At 43.5% G+C, this 23,174-nt stretch overlaps 1 protein-coding gene across 4 annotated transcripts in view; it reads right to left on the reverse strand.

Annotated features, from left to right (window-relative positions):
* Positions 1-2,900: 2,900 nt before the first annotated feature.
* The window catches only part of srcin1a (SRC kinase signaling inhibitor 1a), a 52,043-nt gene continuing 31,769 nt past the window's right edge, over positions 2,901-23,174 (reverse strand). For 3 of the 4 annotated variants that reach the window (XM_063018971.1, XM_063018969.1, XM_063018970.1), the window contains 9 exons: positions 22,135-22,292; positions 17,699-17,874; positions 15,660-15,790; positions 14,610-14,757; positions 14,220-14,499; positions 13,612-14,034; positions 13,364-13,516; positions 8,322-8,435; positions 6,789-6,873 (listed from right to left, as the gene is read on the reverse strand). In XM_063018971.1, coding sequence (XP_062875041.1) covers positions 6,832-6,873; positions 8,322-8,435; positions 13,364-13,516; positions 13,612-14,034; positions 14,220-14,499; positions 14,610-14,757; positions 15,660-15,790; positions 17,699-17,874; positions 22,135-22,292 — 1,625 coding nt within the window. In that variant the 3' untranslated portion in view covers positions 6,789-6,831. Of the gene's footprint in view, positions 3,245-6,788; positions 6,874-8,321; positions 8,436-13,363; positions 13,517-13,611; positions 14,035-14,219; positions 14,500-14,609; positions 14,758-15,659; positions 15,791-17,698; positions 17,875-22,134; positions 22,293-23,174 lie in introns of those variants that run through there. The other variant, XM_063018972.1, reaches the window with a different exon arrangement.

Consider the following 23,174-nt stretch of genomic DNA (forward strand, 5'->3'; position numbering starts at 1 on the left):
TAGTTTCTGTGTGCCTTGCGCCCATTGAGAGATGGGATAGGCTCCAGCACCTTCCGCAACTCTGATTAGAATAAGCGGTTGTAGATTACCCATAATGTTTGGAAAAATGCATTGATGTGATTAAATCGCATTGATGTGATTGAGGTGAGTTTAATAAACACAAACAGTCAGTAACTGACTGGACTTCTCCTCAACCATCATGCTGTTTCTTCTATACTAAATAGTGTGTCTGGTCAGGACATCACTAAGGGTTTCATTATGACACTGTGTAGTGATGGATTACAGATTGAGACACAACCAAAAAATGTACATGTAAATGTAAACATAAGCACATACGTTACTACTGAGTAAAGCTGCATTTATTTTGTTTCCTAAAAAGAAGCTGATGTGTGTTGCTGGTGTGTTTGTGGATAGAGATTTTTGTTCCAACGTCACTGGCAAGATTGTGTCCTTAAGCAGGGGTTTTCAACCTTTTTGGACATGCGCCCCCTTCCGAGAGCTAACTGAGGAGAGAAACTCAGAACGTACACACTCTTCACTTCATACGAATCGACTCCTGACTCACTTATAGCAATACTGTGAACAGAGCATCTCCCACTATACACCTCTCTTAAAGACACACATACACCATGTCCTAAAACAGCAGTCATTGTTTCGTAATGTCACGCCCCCCTGGACAGGTACCCGGAAAGGGGGGCGCAGGTTGAAAACCCCTGTCCTAAACCACATACTACTTATCCATACTCAAGAGAAGCTGTGGTCTAAAAATCTGGAGTCAAACCGAGCTTTTTAAGGTCTCTATTATAAAGGGAGGAACTCAAGTATGAACATAGATGATCATGTGAACATCCTGATCTTTAAGTCACGTTTAATCAGCAGTTTCTGGAACTTTACTGTTCTGGCTCAACGGACCGATCCACAGACATCCTCCACACCCTGGCAAACGCTTCTTCAGGCCTCCCACAGTGAGGACGCGCGTGTCCATCTGCTTTTCCACCATCGATATAAAATTAAGAGCTTCTTACTGTGGCAGTGCCAAGGAGTAAAATCAATCCTGCCAATCTTATACTGATTGTCTGATATTATTATTGTACTTTTTGAGATTTGCTTGGCAGAGACGGCTTCTTATGTAAAATCTGTTAAGATTATAATACGTAGTTGTGCTTTTGAGGAGCAGCTGTACCACAATTGTGCAGTAACGTAGGTCATAACCCTTGGGTGATCCATAGCAAGGGTCCTCAAACATTCTACAATCAACCTGTAACACTTGTACGTTGTGCCAAGTATAAATAAATATGAAAATATGACAAACTAGCCATGAGAAACGCTTATTTTGTGCATAAGAGGGATGATAAACTCATATATATTCTGCAGTACATTAGGTAGCTATTCTTATCTATTAAATTGGTTTTTAAGATGTCACAAAGATGATAGCACCAGTTTCATTAAGTTATATTGTAGCTTTAGTTCTATAAACCATTTCATAACCAAATATATTTAGCTTTGATGTTTTCTCACATTCTTTTGTTTAAAATATTCATATCAATGATAAAAAAAGCCAAACACACACTAACTACTACTGCACTGACTTTGGATTATTTCAATTCTACTCTTACACGATCAAAATATAGCGATTACACTTGATAAGACTCTACCAGACTCCACAGGATCTCCAAAACTGAATTTTGGCAGAGGGACGACTGTTTTGGGTAGAAAGTCACGTCTCTGCTCCGATGTGGGTGGCTGGCTCAGTAGCGTCAGAGCTTCAGGCTGGAACGTGGAAGGAATCCAAGTCAATCTGTGGGCTAGCCTTGCGGGGAACTGGCAGCATGATGTGTTTTTTGGAGGATACGTATGGGAGGAAAATAAACCCAGAGCGACCAAGAGAAAGTAGTTTGTGTGGGCTGCACTGCAGCTTGCATCTCTTGAGCTTCGACAAGACACAGGTTCTTCCAGGATCTAGCCAAGCAAAGATTACGATTTTTTTTTTACATATAAGGTGGCTGCATTGTTCCTTAAACTTGGTCTCCTTGATCGTGACGTGCTTTCAGAGTTGTGCCTTCTAGAAGGTGCTTTTATACTCCACTTGCTTCCATCTTTTAGCTTGACATTGGTGTGGGGAGAATAAGGTGAGAATTAGCTGTTGGAGGAGGGTGATACTTTCATGGACGGTTATGGATGAGGTGGAGAGTTCTGGGAGCCAAAAACCTTTTTCTATGGTCATTGCTACTTGAGTTGATATCAGATGATTAATTAGCACTTGGACCTTCTTGACCTGTGTGCCTTTTGGGAGCTGTATCCGTCCTGTCCTCTCCATCCAAGCATGTCCCTTAATCTTCTAGATCTTTAATCCGTATTTTCCAGCTGTTTTTCCTCTAATTGGGGTGGTGCTACAGTTGAGGGGTCACCAGCAGGGCTTTGGTGTACTAAATGTAACCCTACCAACGTCTAAAAGTACAAGTACACAAAGACATGACTCTGGATTCCTTAGGATGGATGTACTTTTGCAGCTGAGCCAACATTATTTTAACTCCCTATCCTTCATTCCATGGTGGCAGCAGGAGCAGATTTGCCATTGGACTCAATCTCTTGCTTATCATTATTATTAGCTGGATGGCCAATCGAAGGCTTTTGATCCAGGGCGGAGAGCCCAGCTACCGACACGGGTGAAGGGGATGAGGCTGAGGAGTTGGACGGGGAGGTGGAAGATGGAGAGCAGCAGCCGTTGGAGAGTGGATGAGGAAGTGTTGAGTAGTTGGTTCGCTGTTCTCGAAGAAGCCGGCGGTGCCTGAGAGTCGAGGCAAGCAGCAGTGCCTCAGCCGAGAGACTGGCCAGCAGGGCTTTGGCCTGTCCTGAAGAGGGACCCAAGGGGGAGAAGACTTCCTCATGGGGGTGATTTCGGATCGCAGAGGGTTGGCAGCCAGAGAAGCTAGCAGCTCGGGTACTGGGGAGCAGAAACAACTCTCTCTATAAGCAGTAAGTTAGGAGAGAGCCGAAGAGAGAGAAGAGAGAAGAAAGTCAAGATGATTTACAGTTTCCTTATTAAGTTTATGGATAAATGTCTATCTTCCATAGACACACTTTTTATGGAAAGAGCAAGAGGGTGGGACTCTTTCATATTGGGGCAAGGGGTCATAGTGAGAGGAGGCTCCAAGGTAAATGATGACGAGGAAAAGGACAAGAGGAAGGTAGGGTTAGGTCATGTGAAGTGGCTCCTCACTGCTGTGTGGGGTCAGAGTCAAGGCTGTTGGGTTGACATTGGCAAATTGTTGAGGACGTCGTGAGAGCATCATCCCACGGAGACGAGGACAGGCAGGCAGGTCACGGTAAGGATGAGGAGGATGGAAGGGAAAGGGAAGATCAATGGGATAGAGAGAAGACAAACAATTGTTAGTATTACCCAACCTTGATCACAGACAGATATAATAGAACTGCATGAAGGTTGACAATGCTTAATTAAACAGTGGTATATACACACACACGTCATCTGCATTCAAAATGAAAGCTTATATACACTTAAGAAACCATGTATGTCATGGTATGTTTTGGGATTTCAATGATTTTGCAGCTGTCCTTTTTCTGTGACTGAGTGGAAAACAGAGCTCTTTTATACCTCAATCATTACAGTTCTACCAAATGTCTTGGCTTGACCTTTCAATACAGTCTCCAAATTCTTAATATAGTTATTATTAATATGGTGGTGTATAATGTCTATACTTGTATTGTACTTAGTGGCCTCCTATTTGCTTGTCAAGGCTAGTTTGACTCCAAACAATTTTTTCATCCATCCATCAACACACCCACCCATCCATCCGTCCACCTAATCCATCCATCCATCCATCCACCCGTCCACCTAATCCATCCATCCATCCATCCATCCATCCATCTATCCATGACACTGTCTTCGGTCAAGTAAGCTTTACATGGGACAGTCAGGACAGAGAGAAAGAAATGCAGACAGCGAGAGTTTATATTCAGATGCCTGATGACAAGTAAAAAAAACACTACAGAGATGCTCTGAGTTTCCCTTCCAGATTGTTTATTTTATTTTATTATGAAGCAGAAAAAGGCAAGTTTTTTTCTTTTTTCTGTCCATTTTTTCTATCTTGCCCTGCTGTATCATGTTCTATTTAACTGTTTTTTTGCAATTAGGGAGGGGAGAGTGCTTGGTGTTATTGAGGACAATCCCAAAATGGGCACAAAGGGTAAGAACATGATGTCTTCTTTTAGCTGTTTATGTTTTAGTAAAGGAACAGCCTGTGCTGTTGTATTTTCCCAATAAAAGGGTAATAATGACAAAGTAAGACAAAATACAGGTAACTGTACAGCTTACTGGTCTCATTATTTAGTACAAATACTACTAATAATAAGTATAATTATTGCATATTTTCATTTTCACCGCTGGGGCTAAATAGAGAAAAGAGTCGTACAGACTTCTGAAAATGAATAAAATACAAAAATAATGTAGGAATGAGCCAGCCAGCAGAACCAAGTCATCTGTCATATCAGCAACAAAAAATAGCACGTTAGGACCGTGGCCTCTGGAAGTATAAAGCATAAAGGGGTCACCTAGCAACAGATGAGAGTGCAGGTCACTAAGCAACAGAGACGAAGCAGCACGGAGTCATTTTGCTTGGAGAAAAAGCAGTAAATTCGTTTGTACTGCATACAGACTGGTGTTACCAGCGTAGATTTTCATGTAAACCTCGTTTCCAGAGAGGCTGGGACAGAAATCTGAGATTTGATCATTTTTTAAACCTTTATTTAACTACAAAACTACAAAAAAAAAAGATTTCCAATGTTTTAATGACTTTGATAATATAAACACATTTAGGACTTGATGCCTGATGATGGGACAGAAGAAAGTAAACCACAGTGTTACATCACCTTACATATTAATTACATTTTTAAAAGATATCTGAGGGCTTGAACATCATAGACATTCAGCAGTGGGTTCCAGTCTTGCCCTACACAGACTGAGCTTTTAAAGAAATAGTCTTTATTAAATAAAACGTCTTTATTAAAATCACTTCTTTGTACTTTTAGTCAGTTAAATAAAAGTTCAAGAAGATTAACAAATCAAAATGTCTGAACTTTTCAGAAAATTGGAGCACCAGCAGATTCTGCAAGTCATAATGGGAATTATAAAGGGAACTAAACGTACGATCAGAGTTAAAGACTTACTGTTCTTACTGTTCTTAGAGGACTAAAAGGAACAGTTGTACCAGAGGGAGCAGATTAAAATGATAAAGCAGAAAAGTAATTACCATCTCCAGGACCAGTGTATGAACAAAGCAATTTATAACACGTTCACAGGCTCATTCAGGGTACTGATCGCAACGGCGTTTTAATTTAGAACCAATTAGAAAGCTGTACCTAAATTGATATGTCCAGCCCCCACCCCCCACCCCCCCGATCCTCCCTATATTGTCACCTTCTGCTTCATGCACAACTGTTAGTAATCAGGTAGCTCTGTTATATCTCTATTTGTTTTATTACAAACAAGTCTCTGGCCCCGTGTTTGAGTATATATCTGTAATATATTTTGTTTAAGCAGTTTCACCCTTTTTTCCCCTTTTAGCGCATCTAATTGCCCGATTGCGTCATACCTCCTCTCCACCAATGCCGATCCCCGCTCTGATTGAGGAGAACGAAGCTAACCCACGCCCCCTCCGACACGTGGGCAGCAGCCGTATGCATCTTGTCCTACACTTTGACGAGTGCAATGCGGATCAGCACTGTGTACAGAGAGACCCTGATCAGCACTCCTTTCTCGTCTCTGTGTAGGCGCCATCAATCAGCCAGCAGAGGTCATAATTGCATCAGCTACGAGAGAGTCCCACCCTTATCTGAACAACAGGCCAATCATTACTCATGTGGCTGCTCAGCCCAGCCAGCAGGCAGACCCAAGACTTGATGATGTATTCAAGAGCCCAGCTCTGGTGTTCTTCCACTCGAGCGGCATGTTTGCATGTTTTTTACTCCATTTGGCCTCCAACAAGAAAAGTTTGGACACCCCTGACCTAAAGCTTTTGTTGGGTCTTTGAGAATGGACACAAATTTAATTTGTGCAGAGGTCAAAAGATGGGCAATTCTGGGTTAGTTGCTAATGCGGATCCTGCTGAAGTAAACTCAGGTGAGGAACTAGCAGATACTAGCAGTAAAACGCAACCAAAATGTATCAGCCAAATCAAAAAAATACCAAGAAATACACCGTCATTACGGATCCATCCAGTTTGCCTTAAGCAAAAAGGCCAATAAAGATTTGTAACAATTTCTCTAGGTCATCCTTACTGAAAGTATGAGAACAATATCATAACCCGTGACAAGTTGGCCAGAAAGATTTTTTTTTTATTACAGTGAGGATCTAAGAGAAAAAAGGTTAGGACCCGCTGCTCTAAATGTAGAACTGTTTATATTAGATTGCATTTATTTATTTATTTTGGTTGTGCTATTGTCTAGAGTGGGCGGCATGGTGGCTCGGTGGGTAGCACTGTCGCCTCACAGCAAGAAGGTCCTGGGTTCGATCTCCAGGCGGGGCAGTCCGGGTCCTTTTCTGTGTGGAGTTTGCATGTGTGGAGTTTGGGTTTCCTCCGGGAGCTCCAGTTTCTTCCCACAGTCCAAAAACATGCAGTCAGGTTCATTGGAGACACTGAATTGCCCTGTAGGTGAATGGGTCTGTGTGTGTGTGTGTCTGCCCTGCGATGGACTGGCGCCTCGTCCAGGGTGTTACTGTGTGCCTTGCGCCCACTGAAAAGCTGAGATAGGCTCCAGCACCCCCCACGACCCTGATCGGATAAGGGGTTAAGACAGTGAGTGAGTGAGTATTGTCTATATTGTAATGTATTCCCTGTGTGTGCATAGTGGAACGTTCTGAGGAAGAAGAAGAAGGTTAAAGTCACTGTTAAAGAAGATAAAGAAAGCTTTAATATATTTTACTTCTAATGCCTTTATAAACAGAAAATAAAAAAACCCGCTGGTCTAATGGATCAGCCGACCTTGGACGAGTGAATCTCAAGGACACTGACAAAGCAAAAGTGAGAGAGAGATGAAAGAGGCCGATGAGGAAATGGAGCGTATTGGGGTGACGGGGGTAAAAGTGAGCTAGATGAGAAGAAAACCTTGAGGAACTCGAGATAAAAGAGCGAGTGGGTGCACCCGTCATGAAACCTACATGCCATGTGTGCACAAAGAGTGAATGTGGCAATTCATAAATATGTAGGAGCTTCGCAGGCCATCAGGCCGATTTCAAAGAGAATTATTAAACATTTCTTTCATCAGGAATAATATAATTTTTTAATGAATTTCCCCTCTTGTTTTTAGTCATGTACGATTCCCAATTGTCAATCTGCACCCCTGATCTGATCTACAAGAGATAGATCACCACACACCCCTCTGACTTGTGTCCAATCGTATCACCTGTTGTTGGGTTACGACTAGGGATGTAATGATACACTCTACCCACAATGCAATCCAGCAAATTTTAACATACATTTAGATGTAGAAATGTGTGTTTTAATCATTCACTCACAAAAAAGAACAGTTGCAGAACTGCTTAAAATCCCAAGACTGTCATGACATAAACTATATGGCCAAAAGTATGTGGACAGCCTTCCTAATTACTTTTAGTAATTAAGTTTTAGTAATTTGAGTTTAAGTGTTTCACTTAATACACACCTATTACTAAAAGGTGTAAATAAATTCACTTTCTCACTTTATAAGCCGCTGATCAGGGTCGCGGGGGTGCTGGAGCCTATCCCAGCTCTCAATGGGAGCAAGGCACACAGAAACACCCTGAACACACACACACACATCTAAGGGCTATATTTAGTAGCTCCAATTGGTGTTACTGCATGTCTTTGGACTCAGAGGTCACAGGGAGAACAAACTCCACACGGAAAGGACCCGGACCGCTCCACCTGGGAATCGAACCCAGGACCTTCTTGCTGTGAGGCGACAGTGCTACCCACCAAGCCAGTGAACCGCACGTAATAAATTCACTATATAATAAATAAAATGCTTTAATTTTGTAGAAGTACTTTGAGAATTTGACTGTGCAAAATTCGAGGTTCATCAAGACATGCATTAATGAGATATACTCTGAGAGATACTCTGGTTCTACACAAAGTCCAGACCTCAATCCTCCTAGCCAATGGTTTTGGAATATGATATCCAACAAGCTCATGGTTGGCTGTCTACATACTTCTGGCCATATAGTCTACCGTTTCCAACCTCCCGCACCCGGAGGGATCAGACTCAAAGCTTCCATCAAACCTAAGAACTCAGAGTAGAAGCCTGCAGTAATTCGTAAGTGGTGTCACCTGTTGTTGTCCCTGGCTTTTCAGAAAGTCGTCCCTCTGTTTGCTCACTTTGCTCTTGTCGGAGCCGCTCTGCTGGAGATGCTTGAGTCGAGAAATTGCCTTCCCACCACCGCTCTAAAAAAACAAGATAAACAAGATAAAACTGTCATGCATGTCATTCAAAGCTCGGGTTCTTTGGACGGCATTTTCGATAGCATCAGCATTGGCGCTGTCTGTGAGTGTGTGATTTGGTGTTCTGCATATCCAGCGTGAAGCAGAAGAAACCCAGCAGAAGATGGAAACTGTTCAAACAGGCAACAGATGAAAGTTCACAGCAAAGAACCACACGGTCGGGTAAAAAGTAAAGAAATGAATGTAATAATAGCTTAGGCTCTGTAATTATTCCTGACATTTCTCAACATCTTGTTCTCTCAGTCGGAGCGATTGTGTGGAAGGTCGCTTGGCTAAAACAACAACATGAAGCAGGTGATTTCTGATGGAAGGTCATGACTTGTCTACAATGCTTTTGTGCAAACGTAGACTTTACCATGTCCTATATGTCCCCTTATTACCCAGTTACCTTAATCTAAGACATCTAAGGCATCATGGGTGGCAAAAGAACACAGATCCTTCCCCAAATGATTCCTAATCTTAAATCCTATGATCTTAAAATTTTACTTGAATAAAAGGATGAAAGCATGAAAAAATGAAAATCTGGATAAAATTTAGAGTTCGCCTATTCCTTATTGCATCTGAGACCTCCACTGCATGCATAACGCCCATGCTGGTCTCCGAGAAGCCGCCTAATTTTACCAGACAGCAGCAGATTCATAAAGAGACTCAAGATACATGCAACACACGCTGTATTTTGACTGTGTCAACACCTGAACCAGGCTCTAAAAGCAAGAAGATAACTTCCCATATGGCCTTCTGTCCTGTAGACATAGCCAATTGCATCTGTAGAAAACTCGCACAGGCTTGAGGCACCAGTAGGACTTGTATAGGACTTGCTGCACCGTCAAATGCCGTGTTCACGACACCCATGCTGGATGAGACAGCGGCGGATTGTTACAATATGAAGGGGCACGCTTTGCTCTCTGTATTCCTCCACCAATCATGCTGGTGCCTCAACCAGGATGCAGCAGTCAATTGTGTCTGTTGAGCACCTGAGGGCAGTTGTAGCCTAGTAGTTGAGATACTGGACTATTAATCAAATGATTGCTAGTTCAAGCCCCACCACTGCCGGGTTGCCACTGTTGGGCCCTTGAGCAAGGCCCTTAACCCTCAATTGCTTACACAGTACACTGTCCCAGTACTGTAAATCTTTTTGGATAAAAGCGTCTCCTAAATGCCAAAAATTTAAATGACCTAAGTGGCACAGCAGAGACTCAAATTTGGGCTGCATCACCCGAGCTCCTTGTCCACAAAATTGTGGATGGAATTGCGTTTTACAATATAATTACCTGCTTAGCTGTTTGTTATACTAAACGTTAGTTTTCTTTTTTCTTTCAGACACAGCACGTCTTTGCACCCCCCTGCAACCTGAATCCTGGCAGACTGCAGCCATTACGATGCGTAGCTTATACAAACTCGATTTGGTCTGCTATTAATTATGAAAAAGGAAAAGAGACACACGTTGTAATACAGCACAGAGACAGAAAGTCAGACATGGTACAGCACTAACAAGGAGAAGAAAAAAAGACCCAGAAGACCTTGCAGAGGAAACAGAGAGTCGAGGGCAGTTTATTTTCTTTAGCAGACAGTTACGAGGATTGTTACACAGAGCAGATCAGTCTGATCAGCATTGTTGAATAGAGAGGACAGTAGGTAGGTTTCCTTCTAAACGTTATGTGCAGAATTTATTAGCACTTTCAATGGCCAAAAGTATGTGGACACTAATGATTAAGGTCAAGTATTTCATTCCCAACTATTGTTAACAGGTGGTTAGATGCTTTTAACACTGTAGCAACAGGCTTGAAATGCTTTTCTTGTCTACTCATGAATGTGTCTCTGCGAACCTAACAAGGATTATGAAGACGTGGTTTGGTGTGATGGGGCGGCACGGTGGCTCAGTGGAGTGGTCCAGGTCCTTTCTGTGTGGAGTTTGCATGTCCTCCCCGTGTCTGTGTGGGTTTCCTCTGGGAGCTCCGGTTTCCTCCCACAGTCCAAAAACATGCAGTCAGGTTAATTGGAGACACTGAATTACCCTACAGGTGAATGCGTGAATGTTTATGTGTGTGTGTCTGCCCTGCGTTGGACTGGCGCCCTGTCCAGGGTGTTACTGTGTGCCTTGCGCCCATTGAAAAGCAACCCTGATTGGATAAGCGGTTTAGAAAGTGAGTGAGTGAGTGGTTTGGTGTGGTTGAACTTCATCTTTGACAATGTAATTAGCAAATAAACTTTAACAATAAGCTTCATATGAGAAGAAAAATTGGTAATAAATAAAAAGCGCATTTTCATTGTCACTTGCATTGTGCAAATAAAGACTGAAACCTAACTAGTGTGCTAGAAAGAAGACAAAAGGACAAAAAGTTTGATCCTTATCACCAAGGCGTCACCAACACAGAGGAAACTTTGGGTCGAAGAGTAAAAGCGAGCCTGGAGGAGAGACGTAAATGCTTGAGCGTGTTCCCAGACCTGCGTTATGTCCACTTTTATGCTGGGTTTGGGTGGCACAGGGGGTCTCTGGACCTCCCCTTCCCTTCCCGTGCTTTTCATACTGGATTTTCTCTCCAGTATGGCATCTTTAGGAGATCCGGCAGGAGGGCACTGAGGCTGGTCTAGCAGGAGTTGGGATTGGCGCCCGGTGCTGGCCTGAGTGCCAAAGTCTAGCAGGCTGAGCTCCAGCTCGCGGATGGTGTCCTCCAGACTGCCCAGACGCTCGTAGGTACTGCGCCTGATGTCCTCCTTCGGCTGGCTGACCTCCTGCGGTCGGATCTGATCCCCTTTTACATCGTCGGTGACGTTCCCCTCATTCTTCTTATAAGATCCCTGAACCTTTAACTCAGATCTCGACGATCTGACTGACGCTGAGGGTGAAGGCGAGTCGACCCTTGAGCCTGTCTGGAGGTCCATCAGGATTTTGTTCAGGTCGTGTATCGGAGACTGTTCTTGATTGGTGAGGGGGCCCTGTTTCCATAGTGACAGATGTGGAGTTTTGACGATGCGACTACAGTAAGTGAGAGTCCTGACGTCATTTCCTGTGCTCCTGTCCTTTTGCACCATGTTGGAAACGGTTCCTTTGAGTGAGGTGTCTGATAGTGACTGAGGAGGTGAAACACATGAAGACAAACCAGGCTGAGGCTGCAAATAAATGAAAATAAATTCAGATTTACATTCAGAATCGCATGAATTTAACAACACATTGAACCTAAAACCTATTTTTACTGACATGTTCCAAGTACTGGACATATGCTCCTGGTAGCTTTATTAAATTTGTGCTAGAAACAATTCACTTTAAATCACTGAGCCATGAGAATCTATTATGTTACCCTACAGCAACACATCACCAACTATTTATCCTACAGCAGTCTAGTCCCACGAGTTAGGACTACAACATTCACCCTTGACTTATGTGAGAATTAGTAAAGTCTGAGTGCTTTGTGTGTTTTTGTAAGAAGAGTGTGGCCATCTCTTTTGAGATCAATAAAGTTCTTTTTATTTAATATTACAGATTGATATAGTGTCCATCTGGGGATCAACACTTGGCTGGTCCAGGGTCTGAACAGCATAATTTCATCAAGACTTCATATAAAAATCTACTAAAATGTCAAATCCGTGCACATCAGTAATAAATGCGGCTTCTGTTTATTTTTCTACATTTAATATTTCTTAATGATCATTTCCACACAGTATGGCAAACGATCAACCACATACTATTCCTGTTTCTACACCGAGCTGCACTTGTGGCCAGCTTAGTGTGCAGTAAATGTCGGATTGTTTGGAGATGAAGTGCTGGTGGCTGGAACTTGTCTGAATCTGTGCACAGATACCACAAAACCTCAGAGAAAATGTAAGTAAGAGGAATTATTGCAGTGTTACAACGTTAGATTTATCATGGGATGGATAGTTTATATTATTTTCTCGGTACAAAGAAACACAAAGTTGTTTTCCATGCTAAATGCTTATTTAAAAAAATATTTGTAACCCTGGTGGGTGAGACAGGTTGTATTCGCTATGGAATATATGTAATTTAACTTCATGTACTTATTAACATGAACAAAAATGATATTTATAGGCAAAGAAATATCTCACCTGTGTACGTTTGGGTTTGTTGATTCGTTGATGAGAAGTTCCTTGACATGGTGTAAACTGCTAATATGGGGAAAGATATTTTTCAACCCTTTAAAACCACTTTTTAATAATTGTTTTTATTTACCTGTTACCAAATGCGTAACTACAAAAAGTAAAATGGGATTTAAGCCTGTAAAACAAAGAGATTAGGATTGATATGATACATTTTCCACGCACCGTGTACCTTATAAATGAGGGAAAAGGGGCACAAATTACATTTAGGAACAGATTAAGTGCCTCCGGTTTCTCTGAAGCCCCCTTGTGGTGATCAAGCCCAAGGCAGCTGCCTAGTCTGCCCATACATCGATTAAGCTTCGCCAGCACTTAGATAATCACACCACTGATCTTTAGTGAAGGGTCAGCGTGACAGGCAGGGGTTTCTCATACCAGCACGGCTGACTTGTGGCATCTGCCCTCTCAGTTGCTCAAGCAAAAGAGTCCAATCTGGTCTGCCTGCTGATGCTAACGAGCCTTAGAGAGAGCGTTTCTACCCCAAAGCTGGAAAAGCCGAGCAGTACAATCACAGTTTCACACTGGGTTCTTATCAGTGTGGGTTTATGAACTTGTGGAAATGTTTGTGTTGGCAAACCGGCTCATCTGCTGTTACTTGTCGAGAACCCAGAGGCCCTAACAGTGGCATCCGCATGAGGATGGTGGTACACTATATATTGCTGGCATTGTAAAAGAAACACTGTTCTAATCTAATTAAACAGAAACAGCAGTCCATGCTGTACACCCCAGATGTGGATGAGCTGGATTTGAGATTCTACCTCTAGTTCTGCAGCGATCTGCTCGGCCTCTCCGTCCTCCCTCTCCCCTCCCATCACCGTCGGGGGTGTGGAGGCCGACCGTGGAGCTTCAGACACGCTCCTCCTCAACTTCGCGTGCGGCTTCTGAATCTCCGTCTCCTCTGACTCTGATTTCTACAAACACAAACATACACATGAATATAAATAACATAAATATAATCGCAGTACACAGAGATGAATGAGTTAATCTTCAGCGATGACTGTTTTACCTTTATGCTTTTGTTGGACATGTTCATCTCCCCACTGCGGGCGACAAGACCCGGTGAGGTGGGGAAGCTCCGCCGGGGGGGTGGAGGCGGGGGCGATTTGGACGGCTTCTCCGTGCGATACCTCGCCACAGTGAGCTCGTCCGATCCTCGCCTGTTTCCCGCGTCCTTGGCGGAGACTTTGTGCGCGGTGTGCTGGGCTTTGCTGGATTTGTGTTCGGGAGTGGCGTTGGTGCTAACCGGCGAGTCCATCTGGTTCTGGATCTGGCTTTGGTTCTGGGCTGGTTTGATCTGCTTTGCAGCGAAGTCCAGGTCCGGGATGGCCTTCATAAGCTCTGCCTGCGTCTCCTCCAGCAGCCGGTTGATGTCCTGAGCGCTGTACTGGGTTAGACTGGCACGCTTCTCCTCCCAGTCCCTCTCAGCGGCCTACGAATGTCACAATCGTTAATGTATATCGTGCAAATGTCAAAGACGTTCTGCATATGAGCAAAATATGTAAATATGAGGGATATTCCATTAGAGTTCCTTTATTTAACTGATTTATTACACCTGCTAGCAATTGTCATGGCTTTAATAATTAGAAGGGGTGTCCCAATACTTTTTGTACTTACCAGTCTGACTTCCACTGAAGACGCCTTATCAGTTCCAGCTCGTCCCCCCAGCTCCTCCAGGCCCCGGCCCTTCAGTGACCCATGCTGCCCCGATGATGGGTTGTTGTGGGCGTGGCCGTGTCCATGAGGGCTCCAGTTGGCCAGACTGGTCTCGTTAAGGTTGAGCGGTGGGCTGGTGGGAATGTCGAAGTCAGCGTTTTTCCTGTAGTCATCCCCACTGTGTTTGGAAGAGGGGCTGGAGTATTCATCCATGTTCTTTCTTGAACCCTCGTTCATGTGCCTGCAGGACAGAGTAGGAAGGTTTGCAGAACAAATGTAGACAAACCACAGTGTATATTCTGCTCAGTCAGACAGACGTGTGTGTGTGTGTGTGTGTGTGTGTGTGTGTACCTCTTGAGTGTGGTTAGTGTGTCAGTGATGGTTTTGCAGCGCTTTAGCAAAGCATCAAGTCGGTGAGGTTCCTCCTTCAAGAACTTGACGGCCTCTACCTCCACCCTCAACACCACTCGCATCTTACTCTGCAGCCCCGGGAACTGATCTAAACACACACACACACACACACACACACAAGAAAAAACAAAAATGTACATTGATGAGGCATAACATTATGACCTTCTTTCTACAATCACTGTCCATTTTATCAGCTCCACTTACCATATAGAAGCACTTTATAGTTCTACAATTACTGACTGTAGTCCATCTGTTTCTCTGCATGCTTTGTTAGCCCCCTTTCACCCTGTTCTTCAATGGTCAGGACCCCCACAGGACCACCACAGAGCAGGTATTATTTAGGTGGTGGATCATTCTCAGCACTGCAGTGACACTGACGTGGTGGTGGTGTGTTAGTGTATGTTGTGCTGGTATGAGTGGATCAGACACAGCAGTGCTGCTGGAGTTTTTAAATACCTCACTGTCACTGCTGGACTGAGAATAGTCCACCAACCAAAAATATCCAGCCAACAGCGCCCCGTCCTGTGACCACTGATGTAGGTCTAGAAGATGACCGACTCAAACAGCAGCAATAGATGAGCGATCGTCTCTGACTTTACATCAACTAGGTAGGAGTGTCTAATAGAGTGGACAGTGAGTGGACACGGTATTTAAAAACTCCAGCAGCGCTGCTGTGTCTGATCCCCTCATACCAGCACAACACACACTAACACACCACCACCATGTCAGTGTCACTGCAGTGCTGAGGATGATCCACCACGTAAATAATACCAGCTCTGTGGTGGTCCTGACCATTGAAGAACAGAACTACAAAGTGCTTCTATATGGTAAGTGGAGCTGATAAAATGGACAGTGATTGTAGAAACAAGGAGGTGGTTTTAATGTTATGGCTGATCGGTGTATATTTAGTGGTGTGTATAATATAAGGTTGTATATATTCAGCGGTGTGTATATGTTGTGTGTTAGTTGTGTTAGTACATGCGTACTCACTCTTGAGCTCAGTGAGCGTCTCGCCGAGCCTCCTCAGTACGGTGGATTTCTCCTCCAGCTCCTGCACTGTAACGTGTCTGTGATTCACTGCATTCTCCTTCTGAATCTCGTCCACCGACTTTTCCAAATCACTGACAAACAGCAAGCGGGACAAATTCCCCCGGTCAGGTACAGAAGCACGTTATATATGTATTCACGTTGAATTCACAAACATTCTGGGTTCAGGGGACCTGGGTTTGAACCTTTACATGCTTTCTTCATGTTTGCTTGGATTCCTGTGGGTATTCTGCGGGATTCTGGAATTTAGAGTGTGTCTATGGGAATTTCTGCTCAAAAGAGAACTTGAGAATGCCTGGCTCATAATCAACACTATAATTAAGCCCAAAAGCGTTCAGTAGGGTGCAGGCCACAAAAACTATTTCCCAACTGTGGGTGAAACACCTCTTTCCCCAGCAATGGGTGTGCCTGAAACACCTGAACTCAATAATTAGAAGGGTGTCTATATACTTTTGATCATATAAAGTATTCCAGTGCTGTGTGTATCATAATTAGGAGGGTGTCTATATACTTTTGATTATATAGTGTATTCCAGCGCTGTGTGTATCATAATTTGGAGAGTGTCTATATAGTTTGGATCATATAGTGTATTCCAGCGCTGTGTGTATCATAATTTGGAGAGTGTCTATATACTTTTTGATTATATAGTGTATTCCAGCGCTGTGTGTATCACAATTAGAAGCGGTGTTCATATACTTTTTGATTATATAGTGTATTCCAGCGCTGTGTGTATCACAATTAGAAGCGGTGTCCATATACTTTTTGATTATATAGTGTATTCCAGCCCTGTGTGTATATCTAGTACTCTATGTACTATTGATGTAAATCCTTCACTAAATGAAGCACACAGTCTTTACACTGATAGAAATACAATTTCAGCAAATGAAGCAAATCCACCCCCCGCCATACAGTGTGAAGCACCGGTCCTGTGTGAATAATTCAATCACATCAAACGGCTGTTAGCAGCACTTAATATACAGCATCAATGAGTACAAACGCAGCGATTCAGCAGCAGGCCAGAGACGCCCATTTAAAGTCCTATTGTTCTGAAATAAACTAATTAAACGTGTCGGTTTACCACAGGCAGCTAGAAAATCAAACACTGTATGGCCACTGATATATAAAAATCACTCTAAATTATTGAGTTTAGTTGTTTCAGACACACCAACTGCTTTCAGGTATGAAATCCAGTATAGAAAATAAATAATATTATTTATTCGTTTATTTATTAGTATTTTACCATCATGTTTTACACACTTTGGTTACATTCATGACAGGACAGGTAGTTACTGCTTACACAAGATAAACACAGTCATGGACAGTTTTGTATCTCCTCCTGGAGGAAACCCACACAGACACGAGGAGAACATGCAAACTCCACACAGAAAGGACCCAGACCGCTCCAAATGGGAATTTAACCCAGGACCTTCTTGCTCTGAGGCGACAGTGCTACCCACCGAGCCGCCGTGCCGCCTAAAATAAATTATATGCTGTGAACTTTGTGGCAATGGTTTGGTGTAGAGTAACCCCACAGAGCGCTGCCCACAAAATCAGTACCCGACTTCAGATTAATGACAATGGTTTTGAAATGTGATGTCCAGAAAGCTCAGGTGTCCACATACATTTGGTACATACAGTGTATGGCACGGGTGGTCCTGGGTTCGATCCCCAGGTGGGGCGGTCCGGGTCCTTTCTGTGTGGAGTTTGCATGTTCTCCTTGTGTCTGTGTGGGTTTTCCTCCCACAGTACAAAGACATGCAATTGAGGTGAATTGGAAATACAAAACTGTCCAAGACTGTGTTTGATATTAAACTTGTGAGCTGATGAATCTTGTGTAACCTGTAACTATCGTTTCTGTCATGAATGTAACAAAGTGTGTAAAACATGACGTTAAAATCCTAATAAATAAATAAATAAACATACAGTGTAATATAGAGCAATTACACAAAATCCCAAATAAATCAACACTGATTAAAACTCACTGCAGCTGCTGGATGATGAGCTCCTCCTCATTGAGGTATTTGAGTCTCTCCTCCTCCACTAGGAGGCGCTGTCTCTGCAGAGGGTCCTCCTGTTTCCTCAGAGCGTCACACACACGGATGCTCAGCTCGGCCTCCGTCCTCTTCACCAGAGACCTCACCGACTCCTGGTTCTGTAACTGTACGCACACACAACAGGACACATCAGGACACAACAGCGGAGAACAGGTCTGATCATAAAGCTAGATGCCTAGCCACAGCCTCACAATGGATTTGTATTCTCTTTGGGTTGTCTGCACTACGCCCAGTGATTCCGGCGAAGCCGTAACCACCACAACCCTGACCAGGATAAAGCGATGGTAACACATTGCAATTTAAACAGCAACCAGTCTCTGAACCTTTCGTGGCTGATTGACTACATAAGTAGGAAGGCGAGAAATTATAAACTAATAAAAAAAAACACAAAATACGCTGTGCACCTCAGCATTTGGAGTATAACTACTTACATGCAAACAAACCACTCCTTAACCACCAAACACAGTTTTTATCCCCTAAAAATGCTTCAGCCGTGACCACATGGCATCATGGGATCCGTTCTGCCCCGTCCGATGATGCACACAGGGGAATGCCCTTCCCTGCCTTACTACATTGGCGCCACCGTATGTTTCTTAAATCTGTAAGCAAGCTTTGGCAATACGAATGTCCATATTTGTCATGTCCATAAAGCTGCCTTTTAATTGAATTAAATTGAGAGAGAAAGTGTGTGTGTGTGTGTGAGAGAGTGAGTGTGATTTTTGATGTACTAAGCGCTTTGTAGATGCAGCTTTCCTGCCCTTAGGAAAATGTTTCCGTTTTTTGAGTCTTGTCACTTTTACACCATCCATAATAATAAGTGTGTGTTTCTGGCTCGTGTGTACACACTGTGTGTGTGTGTGTGTGTGTGTGTGTGTGTGCAGACTCGTCTTTATGTCCGTGGGATCAGCAGGTCTTTGTAGTTGTTCTTCTACTCCTGAATAATGCATAAGCATCATGTATTTTTCACTAACGTACCACTCTCCTGGGGATCGCTGGGGGTCAGCGGTCACAGGTTGTTCTCCACTACACACACGCTGGAACGTAATTGGCTGAATCAACATTCGCTCGCTGGTTTTTCCTCTTCGCTCCAGGAAAATTGACACCATTTGTTGTTGCCCTCACCTCGTTGACTGTCGAAAGCTTTCACTACAATCCTACCTCTTATTCCCTTTATAGTCAAGTGTGTTTATCAGTGTGGTCATGTACACATGTTTGCTTCACAGCCAGAAGTATGTGGACACCTTACCATTTCCAAACCATGTGCATTAGTATAGAGTTGGTCCTCTGTTTGCAGCTATAACAGCCACTACTTCTAAAAAAGGCTTTTCAAAAGAGCAGTTGAAGCCTAGTGGTTAAGGTACTGGACTAGTAATGAAAAGGTTGCTGGTTCAAGCCCCACTACTGCCAGGTTGCCACTGTTGGAACTATTGTAAGTCGGTTTGGAAATCTGTGCCCATTTATTATAAAAACATTTGTAAGATCAGGTAATTTGATGTTGGAAATTGATGTTGGGGAGCTGAGGTCAATCCTCTTTGTGCAGGTACTCAATTGTCAACCCATGTTTTTATAGACCTCACTTTTGCCAAACATTCCCCAAACCAAAAGGTTGGAAGCATATAATTTAATGAAAATATTATATTTCATAAACCTGTTAGTAATGGGCGGAACTGAAACACCTTACCAGGTACAAAACCCTCAATAAGAACTTTATTATTAAATAGAGTATAGCATTTGTGTCCGAATACTTTTGGCCATATAGTGTTCAATTTAAGACACAGATAACAGCTATAGGTAGAGATGCAATATAATAAGTAAAGTGCCCATGTAAATAGGGATAGCTTGATTGCACCGCTTACAAAGTATGAGGAACAGTGGTTTGTGGTTTATGTGTCAAGGTCCATAAGACAACTCATGATAAAAAAAATTGGTCTGGGTGGTCAGATGAATAGATGACTTAAATCAAAGACCCCCTAAAACCCTAAAACACCATAAAACAGGTGTGCCTGGACAATGGCAATCATTTGGAAGGTCGAGGGTCCAAATCCAGGCTCTGCTATGCAGTCACTGTTGGACCCTTGAGCAAGGACCTTAACCCTCTCGGCTTCAGAGACGTCATACAACGGCTGACCATGCGCTCTGACCCCAGCTTCCAAACAAGCTGGGATATGTGAAGAAAGAATGTCATTGTACTGTACACGAGTATCTGTATATATGACAAATAAAGGCTTTCTATTCTTCATTCGTCTTAAAAGAAGCAGCTGAACATTTCCATTGGCTTACAAGCTGCTTCTCCTTTACCTTGATTGACCGGTACGCAGAGTACACTTCCTTTAATTGGACATACAGGTACAAAGACCAAACCTTCCTAAATGGGACTGTCATGCAGAGACGTCACACTGCCTAGAGTGGGAACTGACAGGTACAGAGACCAAATTCAATGGCACTGACAGAAACAGAGGTCAGACCGCCTCCACTAGGACCGATGGTCACTTCACAGAGACGTAAAGAGGTCATGTGTCCAGAGACTTTGCTCCTACAAGCTTAATTTCTACTATTTTACTTGCCGGCCAAACCTACCAGCACTGTGAACTCTAAATAAACTCATTGTGTTCTCATTGTTTATTCAGTCGGAGTATTTTATTCCAGGTTTTGACAGGTTTTGTCTGACATGGTTAGTATCTGGGGAGGCTCAGTCGTGCAGGCTGTTCACTGATGTTCTTGTTAAGCTTGTAGGGACTTTTGGGTTTGGAAAGACCCCAATGTGTCAGAAACGTTCCAGCCTGTCTTTGTTACATTGCTTGACATGTGCTTTCTTAAAACGTCAAGTAGTATACTGCAGAAACACGGACAATAAACTTTTACTAAATAATCACTAAAGGATCCATGACAAAAGACCAGAAAGCAAGCCAAGTGCCCAGGTTCTCCCAGGCATGGTGAGGTGGCTGCCCTGAAAAAGCAAGCCAGTTGGGTCCTAGATGCCTGGGTGCATCCACCACAAAGCATCTAAGCACCGTAGAGAACAACAAAGACAGGACAGCACACGTTTCTAAATAATCAGATGTAATATCTTCCATTAAATAGAAGCCGATAGAACTTACAAGCAAGCATAACACTTGGATGATCTTAGAGGCTTTTCTTCAGACGTTTCTGCCATCCAAGCCCATGCAAATGTAGATTACTGTGGTTTGATTGTGAATGGTGCCACTTATGTTCCAAATTTTTTCTTAATTAATGGCTGACCTGATTTAGTGGTTCTTGGATTATATCTGAACATCTCTTCCTCTCAGCCCAAAGTGACCGGAGACCAATAGGCCACTAGGTTCTCTGAGAAGTCTCCAGTGATGTTAAATCATGAACACTAACAAGAAATTAGGAGGCCAGGCCACTGAGGTGAATGATATTATAGAACGTCTTATGAGCGGCACAGTGGCTAAATGGGTAGCACTGTCGCCTCACAGCAAGAAGGCCCTGGGTTAGATCACCAGGTGTGGCGGTCTGGGTCCTTTCCGTGTGGAGTTTGCATGTTCTCGCTGTGTCCGCGTGGGTTTCCTCCGGGTGCTCCGGTTTCCTCCCACAGTCCAAACACGTGCAAGTGAGGTGAATTGGAGACACTAAATTGTCCATGACTGTGTTCGATATAACATTGTGAACTAATGAATCTTGTGTAATGAGTAACTACCGTTCCTGTCATGAATGTAACCAAAGTGTAAAACATGGCGTTAAAATCCTAATAATAAACAAACAAACAAACACCACTGATACAATAATCTAAATTTCTGTCTGTACTATTTGACATGGCGTGTTGGCTCCTGTCTGCGCCTGATCTCTGACCCCTAGGACCAGAGCTGGCCACCCCGATTATAGACAAAGGTGCAGAGCTTGGGAGTTCTAGGTCACAGAAACTTATGGTGATATTGGGTTGCTGTCGTTCTGCCTCTCTTGACCAATCAATCAGGTTTAATGATGATGGGGGAGGTGGGCACTGATGTCCTGTGAAAGCCCTCATGACCTTGTTACCTGCTCGCTCTCCCTTTCAGTTATGCTGTAATAATTAGGGGTGCCGGAGTCTAATGCCACATTTTAACTACATTTTCTGTTGTTTTACCCCGGGGTGGTTCTGACGGAAACCTGTTTACCCACCCGAGGTTAAATCCTGCAAGTTGAGACTGCCGTGCCAACAATGCTGCTCCTGCCAGATATGACGGACACCTGAGTCTGGTTCCTCTCAAGGTTTCTTCCTGTATTTTTAAGGGAGTTTTTCCTAGCCACTGTCACTCGCCCCTTGGATTTTAATGTCATGTTTTACACACTTTGGTGTATTCTTGCATTTTCATACCCGACACGTAAAGATGTGCGTGTTTTACCTGCATCTTGCGAAGCTGGGCGAGCTGTTTGCGCAGGTCGGTGGCGTTCTGCTTGAGCTCATGTAGGTGCAGCTGCATCTGGAGCTTGGACACGGCGTTTGCATGCGGGCTTGACGGCGGAGGAGGCATCAGGGCCAGCGGGGCACACGGGGTCAGAGCTGAGGAATATGAGTCACAGCATCAAACAAAGGTCATGGCTTATAGAACCCCAGCCTTAAAACGTACCAACACTGTTACACCTGCTGTGAGGCACACAGACACACCCACCACCATTAAATAAACACCTGTTTCGCAAATGCACACACACACAGTGAGCACGACACACTGTCTGCTCCAGAGTCCATTCAGTCGGAGTAAACATGCCGTTATTCAGGGCCCAGTGTTCAGAATCAGCATTCTCTGGAAATCACACTCACACATTTACACTTAAATACCACAGTAATGGAGGGGAGCTACACCTGTCATGCTTTCTAAGCATATGTAGCACACACACCTATAATGTGGACCTACATTACATAGTAAGGGTACCTATTAAAATCTGAGTAAACGTGTGTAGCATGCCCGGACAGACACTTCAGGACTGTGGAGGATAGAGGGGAAGCTATAGATCAGGTAAAAAAACACACACACACACACACACACACACACACACACAAAGAAAGGCTCACACACAGTTTAGAAAACTAATCTGAAAGGAGGGAACAGAGACAAAGCTACCTTTTCTCTTCGCCCGGCCAGCTGAAACATACAGTACAGGCGGTCAGAGCGTCCAAACACAGCAAGTGAAAGAAAATGGGATTCTGAAGAATAGTGTCGAGCAGTTCCAGCTCTGTTTTAGTGGCTGGAGATTTGCAGGGCATTGAACAGGGTTTTTCAAACTCCAGGGTTTTTCAAGCAACACACATTTTGTTCATGTTTTTTTTTTACGTGACCCAGACAACACAAACAATGCATCTCTGTACAATCTGGTCCCACTGTGGTTTACAAGATGTAACATGAAGTCTCCACAAGCAGGCATTTACATACAAGTTTATTTAACT

This window comes from Trichomycterus rosablanca, chromosome 22 (assembly GCF_030014385.1).
Source record: "Trichomycterus rosablanca isolate fTriRos1 chromosome 22, fTriRos1.hap1, whole genome shotgun sequence".
In the NCBI taxonomy this organism is placed as follows: Eukaryota; Metazoa; Chordata; class Actinopteri; order Siluriformes; family Trichomycteridae; genus Trichomycterus; species Trichomycterus rosablanca.